This window comes from Gorilla gorilla, chromosome 5, assembly GCF_029281585.2.
Source record: "Gorilla gorilla gorilla isolate KB3781 chromosome 5, NHGRI_mGorGor1-v2.1_pri, whole genome shotgun sequence".
In the NCBI taxonomy this organism is placed as follows: Eukaryota; Metazoa; Chordata; class Mammalia; order Primates; family Hominidae; genus Gorilla; species Gorilla gorilla.
In genome coordinates this window covers 69,740,951-69,754,423 of record NC_073229.2, presented here as the reverse complement: position 1 = coordinate 69,754,423, position 13,473 = coordinate 69,740,951, and the positions used below count along the sequence as shown (strand labels likewise).

Here is a 13,473-nt window from a genome sequence, read left to right as displayed (position 1 = left end):
AGAAAGTTTTCATTTCTTCAGCCTAGATAGTGAGTATTGGTGACTACATAGAAGTCCTTGTGGTATTTACTGTATATCTTTGGTAGTCATAATTCTTCCTGAGCAAAAGAAAGGTCTGCATCAGGTCTTACTTTACATTTTTTTGCATCATAAATTGAAAAATTCCATGTTGCATGTCCTGTGTGAGGAGAGTTTATGCAGTGAGTGAATGACCTGTCCTTCTGCCTAGCACTGGCATCCCACCTTTCTTGCTGTTATTTATGCTTTTGAGCAGTAACTTTAATAAAGAGGGAAAAATCTAAACATGTTCTCTGTGAAAATTGTTCTCTTAAGAAGGTCCTTATAGTGGCATATTAATTTTCTGTTGCTGCATAACAAATGACCACCATCTTAGTGGCCTAAAACAATGCCGATTTATTATCTATGGTCCCGTAGATCAGAAGTCTGGGCACAGGCAAAACCAAATAAAATACTTACGAATATATTTAACCAAGGAGGTGAAAGATCTCTGCAAGGAAAACTACAAAACATTGATGAAAGAGATTGTGGATGACACAAACAAATGGAAAAAACATCTCATGCTCATGGATTGAAAGCAATCTAAAGATTCTATGGAATTCCTATCAAAATGTCAACATCATTTTTTGCAGAGTTAGAAGAACCATCCTAAAATTCATATGGGACCAAAAAACTGCCCAACTAGCCAAAGCAATCCTAAGCAAAAAGAACAAAGCTGGAGGTATCATAATACCTGACTTCGAATTATACTGCAAGGCTATGGTCACCAAAACAGCATGGTACTGGTATTAAAATAGACACATAGATCAATAGAATATAATGGACAACCCAGAAATAAAGTCACATGTCTACAACCAACTAATCTTTGACAAAGCCAACAAAAACATACAGTGGGGAAAAGTCACCCTACTCAATAAGTGTGCTGGGGAAATTGGACTGCCATATGCAGGCACAAGAAACTGGACCTCTATCTTTAACCTTATACAAAAATTAACTCAAGATGGATTGAAGACTTAAATGTAATACCTGACAGTATAAAAATCCTAGAAGAAAACCTAGGAAAAACTTTTTTGGATATTGGCCTAGGCAAAGTATTTATGACCAAGACCTCAAAAACAAATGCAACAAAGCCAAAAATAAACGAGTGGGACCTAGTAAAACTAAAAACCTTCTGCACAGCAAAATAAGTAATCAACATAATGAACAGATAACCTGCAGAACAGTAGAAAATATTTGCAAACTACAGATACAACAAAGGACTAATATCCAGTATCTGCATGGAGCTCAAAAACTGAATAAAAACAAACAAACAAAACACCAGAATAACCCTATTAAAAAGTAGGCAAAGGACACAAACAGGCATTTTTAGAGGAAGACACAGAAATGGCAGATAAGCATGTGAAAAAATGCTCAACATTAGTAATCATCAGAGAAATGAAAATTAAAACCACAGTGGGATACCGAGTTATATTAGTCAGAATGGCTCTTATTAAAAAGTCAAACTACAACAGATATTGGTGAGGATGCTGAGAAAGGGGAGCATTTATACACTGTTGGTGGGAATGTAAATTAGTAGAACCATTATGGAAAACAGTATGGTGATTTCTCAAAGAACTAAAAATAGAAGTACCATTTGATCTAGCAATCCCACTACTAGGTATCTACCCAAAGGAAAAGAAATTATTATATCAAAATGATACCTTCATTCAGGTGATTCTCTCAACCCTGTTCACAATAGCAAAGATATGGAATCAACCTAAGTTTCCAATGACAAATGATTGGATAAAGAAAATATGGTGTGTATGTATTTATATATATGTGTGTGTGTGTGTGTGTGTGTGTGTGTACACATATATATACACACATACATTGGAATTCTACTCAGCAATAAAAAAGAGTGAAATCATGGCTTTTGCAGTAACCTGTATGGAACCATTATCTTAAGTGAAGTAACTCAGAAAGTCAAATTCCATATGTTCTCACTTATAAGTGGGAGCTAAATAATGTGTACACATGGATATAGTGGAATAATAGACACTGGAGGCTTAGAAGGGTGGGAGGGTGGAAAGAAGGTGGGACAAGAAATTACTTAATGGGCACAATGTACACTCTTCAGATGTTGGTTACACTAAAAGCCCGGACTTTACCACTATGCAATCTATCCATGTAACAAAACTGCACTTGTACCCTCTAAATCTATTAAAATTTTTTTTTTTAAAAGTCTGGGCACAGAGTACATGGGTTCTGTGCTCAAGGTCTCTCAAGGCTGAAATCAAAGTGTCAGCATGGCTACATTCTCATCTGGAATTCAAGGTCTACCTCCAAGTTCATTCAGGTTGTCAGTGAAAGTCAATTCTTTGTGAATATAGGATTTAGGTCCTCATTTTCTTGCTGGCTGTTGGCTGTGACCACTTCTAGCAATTAAAGGCTGTTCTTGGGTTCTAGCCACATGGTCTCCTCCAAGCCACGTGGCAGGTTGCTCCTTCAAGGCCAGTGGGAGAATCTCTCTCTTAAGGACTCACCTGAGTAGGTAGAGGCCATTTCCCTTTTGAATAACTCAAAGTCAGCTGATCTCTCACTTTAATTATATCTGCATAATTCTATCATTATTACCACATAACATAACCTAATCATGGGAGTGATAGCCCATCATATTCACAGGCTCTGCTTCTGCTGAGGGGGAGAGGACTACACAGGGTGTGTACACCAGGGGTTCAGAATCCTAGGACATCTCAGAATTCTGCTTCATACAAGTAATATGTTTGAATTTGAGGATTTGAGAAGGTCGCTAGACTCAGCCTTTGTGAAAGCAACGTTTCTCCTGCTGGCATTGTAGAAGTCTGTTCCATGTTTTTCTGGGCTCCATGTGTTTCACTTAAGTCTAAGGAATGGACCTGGCCTGGATCATGTCTGTTCCTGGAGACTTTACTGAGGCTAAGTGGGCTTTCGCTTCCTTAGAGGAGTTCAAGTCTGGGGTGGCCCCTAAGCAGTTCACTCCATGAAGTAATCCGAAGTCTTGGTAGAATACCCAGCCCTATATTCAGTATTAAAGCTGGGACATGTCTGATGTCAACAAGAAGACAGGGAGAAGACTTGGCCTTATCTGGTTCTGATCAAAATGTAAGGAATTTGTGTGGAATAACCCTAGATCCAGAAATATGCCTAGTCAGCTCTTTGCCCTCTGTGAGCTGTGAGCACAGCTCCTCTAACAGGCAGGAAAAGAAGAAAAGGGAGGGAACCACCAAAAGGACCTAATTTGTTAGTGTTAATCGGAGGCCTACCCATTCTCCTAATTGATTGTTCACTACAAAGTAGCTTGATGCTTCTTTAGCCTGGGAGCTAAATGTAATCAACTTTTGTTTGTTTCCATAAAAAAATTTTTTTTTGCCCTTGAGGAGATCATTATTTCTATTGTATGAAGATGGTAGCCCAAACATTAGAAGTAATTAGAGCAGATGGCAGTGAATACTTTTATTTTAAAATACACTGAAGCTCATAAGCTGGTTTTCATTCTCTGGGCTTCTTCCTTTTTCCTCTGCCACCACATATCCATTTTGCTTCCCTTCAGGTGTAAAGACAGGAAAAAAAGCAAAGGAGGAAAAAAAAGGTTTCCTGGTGTATGAAACTGCGGAGCTGTCGAACGTTCATAGCAGGGAAAGTACGCTCCTGTGTATTCAATCACTGAAATTAAGTGTTTTCGAAGGCAGTGCAGTCATGGGTCCATTGCATGGGGAAATAACATGTTGTAGTCCATCACTTAAAATGTTAACCTTGTCTCTTAATAGTGACTGGGAACACAAACATGTGCTCCATGCTTGCTGGTTAAATGGCAGTGTGTCAGCTCTGTGAAAAAGGCTAGCATGTATCTGTCAATCTTCTGATCTGGGTCTGTGTGTGTGTGTGTGTATTCATGTGCATGCAAGTGAGTGAGTGAGTGGCATACACACACACACACACACACACAACTTCCCACACTTCCACTTGCCTTTCTGTGGCTTTCTGAGATCTGGCTTATTGTGTACTGAAAAAAGGGGAGGAATTGAATCAGTTTCCAGTACTTTAATGTATATCCTTCACTAAGATGTTTTTGTTTGCAGTCCCTCAACTCTCAGGTAGCTGTATTATAATTACCTATTTTCAATTACAGAAAGTTCCATTTTGCACATGTTTTAATACTGATGTACTATAGATACACTATACTGAGCATATTATAGGTACTATACTGATAGTATAGTATGAAACAGAATTTACCGGGGTCCCCAAACTTTTCCTATAAAGAGCCAGATAGTAAATATTTTAGGCTTTGTGGGCCATGTTGCTTCTGTCACAAACTGAAAGCAGCCACAAACAATATGTAAATGAATTGTCATACCATGTGCCAATATCAAAATAGTGGGTTGTGGACAGTAGTTTGCTGACCTTGTTATATGTTACTGAGTGTTTTCCTTGATTTTTTTTTTCTATGACATATGAAGAACTTGATGTCTACCCAGGTCTTTGTGCAGTGTTTCTCATTGCATCACTAGAAAGGCCATCTGGCCGTACAGCGTTCCTTCCTCCAGGGCCAGCCGCCTGATCCTTCAGGCTGCAGCTGCAGTACTCCAAGCACACCCTTTTTTCAAGGTCCTCCTTTGATAGCCTCTGGCTCATACTCTACTTCTCTGCTCCTTTCCCAATCCAATCCAATCCAATCAGAGCAGTCCCTGATCACTCCATATCAAATAGCTCTTCCTACCCTGGCACTTCTGATCCACTTCACCCTGTTTCTTTTTTACTTCAGAGCACACTATTAGTTTTATATATTTAACCTGTTATCTCCCTAAAATATAAGCTCCATGAGGTCAGGAATTTGTTTTGTGCCTGGTGTGTAGTGGGTGTTCAATAAACATTTGTTGAAGGCAGGGATCCATCTACTCTGTAGTTCCTGGAAAGTAGTCTGAAAAGAGTCTGTAACAAAATGAGATAATACCTGTTAAGTGCACCCAGTAAGTGTTGGCCATTATTATTAATTAAACTTTAAGTGGAAAGAGTAATACCTACATTTTTTAGTTGTGAGTATGAAAAGAAAATAAATCTTGGGGCCTCCCAAATCACTAAGCTAAAGGGAAAAGTCAAGCTGGGAACTGCTTAGGGCAAACCTGCCTTCCGTTCTAGTCAAAATTATCCCTTTGCTCACAGAGATAGATGCAGATCTGATTGCCACCTTTGTAAAAGCTAATCAGAAACTTAAAAGAATGTAATCATTTGTCTCTCATCTACCTGTGACCTGGAAGTCCCCCTCCCTGCCTCAAGTTGTCCTGGATGGAACCAAGGTACATCTTACATATATTGATTGATGTCTTATGTCTCCCTAAAATGTATAAAACCAAGCTGTGTCCCAACCACCTTGGGCACATGTCATCAGGACCTGCTGAGGCTGTGTCATGGGCATGCATCCTCAACCTTGGCAAAATAAACTTTCTAAATTAATTGAGACCTGTCTCAGATATTCAGGGTTTACATAAGGATTAGTGATACTGTAAGTAAAATGTATAGCATTGTGCTTGGGACATTAGAAATATTAAGTAATCAGTAGCTATCATTATCATTTTTTCTCCCACAAGTGAAAAGGTCTTTGGACTTAAAATTCAGAAGAGATGCTATTAGAGGAGATTGGAAGATTCAAATAGAGGAAACGATAAAAGAAGACTGTAAATTTGTCCTGTCTGCAGACTTTGAAAATCCTCCGAAGCTTAAGAGTGCTAATAACTTAGATATATGAAGCATTGAGGTAGTGTCAGCAATCTTTGAGAAATCGCAGAGGATAGGAAGTGTGTGGAACCAAGAGATAAGACAATGAATTGCCTGGTTTTCTAATGATGAGAAAGGGTCAATTTGAACTGGGCAGGAATCGCTGACAAAAAGTACTGTTGACATTTCTTTGAGTAGTCAGTGTGCTACACAGTGCAGTGTGGAAGGACATTCTCATGTTATCTTGTAATCATGAGGGGTTTATAACCACCGAGAAAAGAAAGTGATCACTTAGAGCCTGCATGAGGTCAGTAAGAATAAATTATACCAAACTAATTCAATTTCCTTTTTGTTCCCTAAAGAGTTATTAGATTATAGGTTAGGGGCTCTATTCATAATCCTGGATTTGTAGATAGTTGACTTTTCTACACTATCTTTTGTTTTATAATCAGCTGAAATAATCTCAGCCTGTGTCATCTGTTGTGTCCAGATTAAAAAGAGAAAACGATGTTTAATGCACTTGATTTCCCCTGCAAGGCCATCTCCACTGTGGTCAGCCATCTAATCCTCTGAACTCCCATAGCATCTTGGTTGTGCCTTTAATTATTGAATCAATCACACTTTAATTATCTGGCTATTTGTATTTTTTCTAAATGATAATATAAGTACCTTAAGAACAAGGATGAGGTCACATTTACTTGGGAGAAACGCCTTTATATTAGCTCATACAAAAGGATTTGGGATTTTAATTGGCCAATAGGTTTAATGTCATTGAACATTATAATTCAACTGTTAAAATAGCCACGAGTATTAATTGGGAGAATAAGTGTTATTTAATGAGTGGTATGAAGACAATCAGTTAGCTATTTGGGGGAAAAATAGCAAGGAATAAAAACAAGAAAAAAGTATAAAACTTTCCATCAACATAAATTGTAAGTTAGTTGAGGAGTAACATGCAGATATAAAACCCACCAATCAAGAAGGACATATAAGTGTTATTTATGTCAGGATGAAAGAGGATGTTTCATCTATAACATAATGAAGAATGTCACGAAAAAGGTAAATAAAGTTGGTTTCGTAAAAATTAAAACATTTCAATGTAAAGAAGAACTGAATAAAATTAAATTATAGCTTCATATCATATTATTTCAGTTATTAAAGATTTTTCATTATGGCATCATAAGTCCAAATAAGAGTTGAACATTTATTCATTCAAACATATTTTTGGAGTAGCCAATAGATGCCAGGCATTATTGTAGGTTCTAGGGATACAGCAGAAAACCAAGACACTCTTGTGAAGCTTACATTCTATTAGGGGTTGACTGATTATAAACCAGTATACATTGTATTAGGTAGAGATGAGTGCTTTGGAGAAAATAAAGAAGGATACGGAGTGGAGAAAATGGTTACAGGGACTTGTCTTTTCCTATTTCCAGGATTTGGATGCTGAGGAAGAAGACATTTTGGTGAGGTGTCAGAACAGTTATTTCTTGTTCTTTTAAGCCAGGAGACACTGTGATTAGAGAGATTCCCATACACCACCTCCTCTGCCACCCCAGCTCAATGCATACACTCACAAATAGGTCTTTGCTTTGCCGGGTGTTCCAACTTGCTGATCAATGACTTCTTTCAAGATAACTCTGGTGGTGTTGCAAGTACATTTAAGGTGACATGTAAGATTTGCAGACACTGCACATTCCCTGAAGTTCAGAGAAGTGCTGACATGCTGTAAGAAGAAAACAAATTGCATAAGCTTCCTAGCTGAGGCAGGAAAGTTTTTTTCTTGCTTTTTTTTGGGTTTATTTGGGGCTAGATGCAAAGACGAGGTCATGTTCTGGGCAATTCTTGTATCTCTATTTTCACGCCTGCCCCCATATGCCTATGAGGAATTGATTTTCTTCATTTGCAGAATAAGAATGAGTGATGTGTTTATCTCCAGGAAGAACACTAAAGCTAAAGGCTGAGCATCATGGGAACTATAGAGGAAAGAGCTTATATTAGGTGGAAGTAAGCTGGGATGTTGACACGGAACATGGCCTTCACCAAAAATATGTTGGTATCAACAGAGACATTCTCAAATATATTCACAAAATCTTTAATCAATGCTGTTGGCATTTTTTTTTCTTGATTGGATCAAAGTGACATGGATTGGAGGATGAAGATGTTGGAAGGTGAGCCATCCTCACTGTTTCATGGAGCATTTCCCTGGGAGGGAATGATACCACCAGCTCTGTTAACTGAAAATGTAGGAGAGCTAAAATTCTTATGGCAACGTGCATGTAATCATGGATTACACTGATAACTTGCAATCATAGAGATATGCTGCTCTTCTATTTCCCCAGGTAGCTGGTAAGCAGTGGATGCTGCACTAATTTTTAGATTTTTTAGTATTTAGTAATTATTTTGTGTAAAAGCATGAGTACATCAATAAACATTTATACATCTCAAGATATCTTTGTTATGCTAAGGGGAATTCAGGGCACAAGGAAACTTAGGTCTCTTGAAACTGAATGCTTAAACATCTGTATTCATTTGACATTGGCCACATTGACTAGAGAAACTTAAGGCGAAAGAAAAAATTGGTGGAAGATTTTATGAGATCGAATCTGAGTCTCAGGTTCCAATTAAGTAGCACTATTCATCATTTGGTTTATGTTTAAATGGAGCTTGAAAACACGAAAAGGGATGTAAATGTTTCAGAAGACCTAGGGGATATAGCATTTTTAAGGTCTTAGCACCTGTATCTTCACCTGTTGCATTAGGAAGAGATGTGTGTGTGTTTGTGTGTGATATCTGTAAAAGCATGTATGGCACCAGCAGGTATAAGATTCATTTAATAAATTATTCAAAAACATTTATTGAGCAACTACTATGTGCTAGACATCTTTTCGGAAGGTGGGAATATAGCAATGACCCAAACCAAGTCTCTGCTTCATTTGAGTAAGCTTGGTAAGTGATAACCAAATATGCAAGGAATTGTATTATTTAATACTAGAATGAGGCATTATTAGGGGAGAAGGAATGAAGGAATGATTGGGGGTGCTTTTTAAAAATAATAATACAGGTAAGGAGGTGATACCTGAGCAGAGGCATGAATTAAGTAAGGGAGTGAGCCATGCAGATCTTTTGGGAAAGAGCATCCCGGCAGAGGCCATGGTAAGGGAAAAACTTCAGATGGGAGCTTCCTTTTTGTGATTCCAGTTTGCCTCCATCACTATGAAGTTTGACACATCATTTAAACACTTTGAGCCTTTGCTTTCTCCACTGGAAAGTAGAGATAACAGTATTTGACCTTTCCACCTACTGGGTTGGGACCAAGTATAGCAATCTTTGAAGGCTGACAGGCTAGGCCAAGAGGTTATAGCACATGGAAGGCAGCAAATGGCATAAGCAAGTGCTTCAGAGCAAGAAAGTCTCTAAAGCTTATTGAGAGCTAGATAACAGATATCTGTGCTAATCATAAAAATTTAAAAATGTTCTCAAATTAATTAATGGATAACACCATGAAATAGTCTACCTTTGACCCACTTAAATATCTAACTAATGTCTAGTTGTTCCCGATCATTTTACTGTGTGTGTAATGAGCCCTGGTTTTCTTCGTAGTTCTGTGGCTGGGTTATGTATCTGACCACCAGGTTAATGTCTCAGAAAGCGTTATGCTGCTGAAGTCTTCATATTTCTTATAGTTCATCAACACATCATTCTTCCTAGCTTGCTAGTCTTTGGGTGATCCTGGCCAAAGACCCTAAGCTTTGGATGTTGGTTTGGAGAAAACTTCTTGGTTCCTTTTAAAGATATATCTCCTTCTCCTCCAGCCCTTGCCCTGAATTGATCCTTAAATTTTGATGCAGAAGTGTCATCTGAGGGGATCATTAAAATTGTAGGTCTCTGGGTCCCAATTCTTGAGCTTTTGATTTCATAGGTATATGATGACACTAGAGAAATCTACATTTTATTAAGCTCTAAGGAACACTACCTAAAATAGCATCTGTAAAATTATGGGATAGGATTTTGCTAGAGTCCTTTCCATCTCTGGCCTTCTGGAAATCCAAGAGTTTTCAAATGTCCTTTTATCATGGACTCTCAGCTGACACTACAGATAACCTGGTTCACCCTGTTCTGCAGTTTACTTTACCATCTCTGTTTTTCCCACCTTCTTTCATTCCAGTTTCCTTTGATTTGCCTCCCTTTCCTCTTTCTGTATTCTACGGGAGTAAATTAAAGGGTTATAAGAATGTATAATATATATAGCCTTATAAGAAGTACTGTTTATTATTTTACCAACCTAAAGCTAGTCCTATAGTGAAATCATCTAGAGTTAAAATTCTCTCCTACTTTTGTAGCCTACAGATACTGCAGTTCACAACGATGCTCCTGGATCACCTATTCTTTTTTCTCTGATACAGGAACTGGTTATCACTATGCCTTATTTCTTTCCATCTCTTAAATTGTGATGAGTCATAGACTTTTACTTCTTTGCAGATGTAGAAAACGAATAAATTGCAAAGCCTTCTCAGTGATTGTGTTGGGTCTGCAACTTAGCACTGTTGACCTTGGGGTTTGTATCTTTTTCTGGAAAATGTAACGGCTCTTCTGGCAACACAATTTTCCATTTTCTGTCTCAGAAATACTATAGAGCACTATTCTCTGTGTAGGTGTAGTTGTCGGTATTACAAACATGCCTTCCCTTCTAATGATCTTCTCCCATCTGCCTCTAACACATCACGAAAGGACCTTCTAGGTGGTTTATTTTTATAGGAACTTGGGCTTCACATTTGTTGGAATCTGAATGGGAAGAAGACTGGAGAGAGTGGCTTACACATGTCATATCTATTACCTTGAAGGAATCACCTTCTCTATTGTGATTTTATTATGTTTATCGTAATTATACTTCTACAACTTCACAAGGCATTTAGACATGTTACCAGCCTCTTGCATGAGCTCAATATTGCTTTCTGTGATTTTTATGTTCCTGTTTTAAAAAACGTATGACATCAGAGTGACCATAAATTAACAGGAAAGCCAAAAGTTCTGAGAGAGGGACTGAAGGCTGGGGTGGAGAGGGAGTGCTTCCTTTTCTGGCTTCTTCTGTCAGTACAGCTCCCTACCCCTCACTCAAATGTTCCAGACTATTTACTTGTCATCTGAAGTCAGTCGGCATTCTGCCTATGCCTGCATGGGCTTTGTTCAGCCCTGATGCACCAGGCACAGGGGGAAAGGCAACAATAATATCAAAAAAGGCCAAGTGGGAGGATAGATCTGAGCACTTGGGAAGAGGAATGTTCCTATAAAACAGGGACTCTTGGCAGTAGAGCCAGTGAAAAATGATACCAATTACATAAAGCAAAATGCCACCCATCAAGCAGAACATTTTAATTCTCCCTATTCCAGGCTATTTATGACTTTTTGTGCAAGATTCAATACGTGTCTGTAAAAATAAATGGAATCAACCTCATCTGTTAGGTAGAATGGGGCCTGGGCTAGAGGGAAAAAAAAGGTAAGAAAACATTACCAGCATGTTATTGGAGAATTCCAGGGGCTGGGCACAGAAGAACTTCAAATATAATTTTGCCTCTCATATTTTTTTCCTGTTTAGGTTAGTTGTATGAAAAAGAGAGAGGTAACCAATTTTATGGAGACATTTAAAATATTTAAATTAATTTTACTTTCTTTGAGAAGTTTCTATTTTGATTGAATACTTATACTATCCCGCCCAAAAACAATGAATGAACCAACAAACCAACAAACCAGCGAACCAACCAACGAAGCAACAGACCAGCCAACCAACCAACCAACCCACCAACCCAGCTCTCTGTTTTCCAGGGCAACTTTTCTTTACAGTTCTGCCGGAGATGGTCCAGGACTCACAGCTGGTTTCCTGAAAGGCTGCCACAAGATGGCGACAACGTCACAGTGGAGAATGGCCAATTGCTTCTGCTGGACACTAACACAAGCATCCTCAACTTACTGCACATTAGAGGTCTGTGAAGTTTGTAGGTTGGTAATATTATTCTATATGATTATATCACTTGTAGGGGGGATGGAGGAGGGAAACTTTCTGGATAAGTTCCAGAACTTAGTTGACAATTTATCCTCAGACCAAACTGAAATTTTACTATGTAAAGGAAGAAGTGGTCAGAGGGTTCAAAGTGAAAGGCCTTTCTTTGGACCCATTATAAGCACAGAGCTTGATTAGTTTAATTTTTCAAAAACAAGAAGGTTAACAGTGTTCTCAAAGAATATGCTTCTTTATTCAAGCACTTTTTAGTCATGCTTATCCAGGACAGCCCCCACAATATAGCAAAATGCCCTGAAATTGGTTAACGTTGCTGCCTTTGAAATACCCTGCCAAGAAAGCAATGTCTTCCTGCTTTTACCCTGTTGTGGTTTTGACTTCTTGGTCCCATGGAAAGTCATATAAATAGGCTTTCTTATTGCAAAACCGGCTATATAGCTCTAGGGTTTATGAAGTTGGAAGAGGCTGAGATTTCGAATTTCAACTCTACTACCACATCTTCAAATGGCTAAGTCAGTTATTTCACCTCTTTGTGCATTTCTTTCCTTATCTGCTAAATGAGAATAAAAATCATGGCCTACTTTAGTGGCTGAAAATAAGGAATAGTTATCAAAGTGCCTCTGTTCATTGGCAAATGAAAATTACTTGGGAGATATGATTAGTTATGGATCTCTATGAAACTCTGCGCTAAAACACTGTTCTTTACTATAAATATATTTAACACACAAACATTCATCCTTATTAAAATAAGAATATAGCTACATGAGGGGAAAAATAAAATATTTTAAAGGGGATAAACTAATGGAATTTTAATACCTGTCTCTTTTAGACCGAATCAGGATTTAGGCATTTTGTCATTCTCTATTCTGGAAGCTGTTTTTTTCTCTTCTATAGCAAGGAGAAGTTTTCAGTCAAATCAGTTAATTAGTGCCCTTTAGGGGATAAAATGGTCTGTCAGCTTGGGCTCTTGCCCTGTCTTTGTGTGTGTGTGTTTGTGTGTGTGTGTGTGTGTGTGTGTGTGTGTAGCTAGTGGCTATGGGAATGCCACTATAGACAGTCATCAACTACCTAAGGACCAGCAATGACAAAGGAAAATTACAGACCTAAAGCCTCATTTCAGAGAAAAGATACTCTTGGCAGGCCTTTAACCAGGGCTTTCTCCATATGAATCAAATTCTGCAGGAGGATGGGCTCCCCTTCAGGCATTCAAAGGTCTTGGCCTTATATTGCTACTACCATTTGGGAGAAGTTTCCCAGCTGAAAGTCTTGGATTACTAAATCTCTGGATGTACTGTTACTTCCAGGTAAATCATGAATAGTGTTGACAGAACCAGAGGCTGAAAACAGAGAAGAGGCATCAGAAGGAGAGAAAAGTGTAGGAGAAAGGCAGGATAAGTATAACATTCATTTGACTTCCCACTCTTAAGGATTTAAATATCTGAGCAATCCCAATACTTGCCCCAACCTCCAATAGTGGTTTTTCTTAGCATTTCTGGTTTAGGTAATATTTCACTCTCATATTATTTAGATAAGTGAGTTAGGTTTGGAAAGGCAAACCCTCATCCTGTGGAGAGGGAGGGTAAGTCATCTGAAGGGTCTCTTCTTTCTCTTGGGGAGGAGGAGTAGGTAGGATGTAAGGCTAAGTAGTAGATTCCAGTTTCTGCACGAATAAGATACAGGAGTTGTTGGCAAAAGACAGAGCTGCCTAG

The 13,473-nt window shown here is 38.4% G+C and overlaps 1 protein-coding gene across 1 annotated transcript in view; it reads left to right on the top strand.

Annotated features, from left to right (window-relative positions):
- The window catches only part of PKHD1 (PKHD1 ciliary IPT domain containing fibrocystin/polyductin), a 460,859-nt gene that overhangs the window by 115,763 nt on the left and 331,623 nt on the right, over positions 1–13,473 (top strand). The window contains exon 35 of the mRNA XM_031012474.3: positions 11,572–11,728. Coding sequence (XP_030868334.2) covers positions 11,572–11,728 — 157 coding nt within the window. The remainder of the gene's footprint in view (positions 1–11,571; positions 11,729–13,473) is intronic.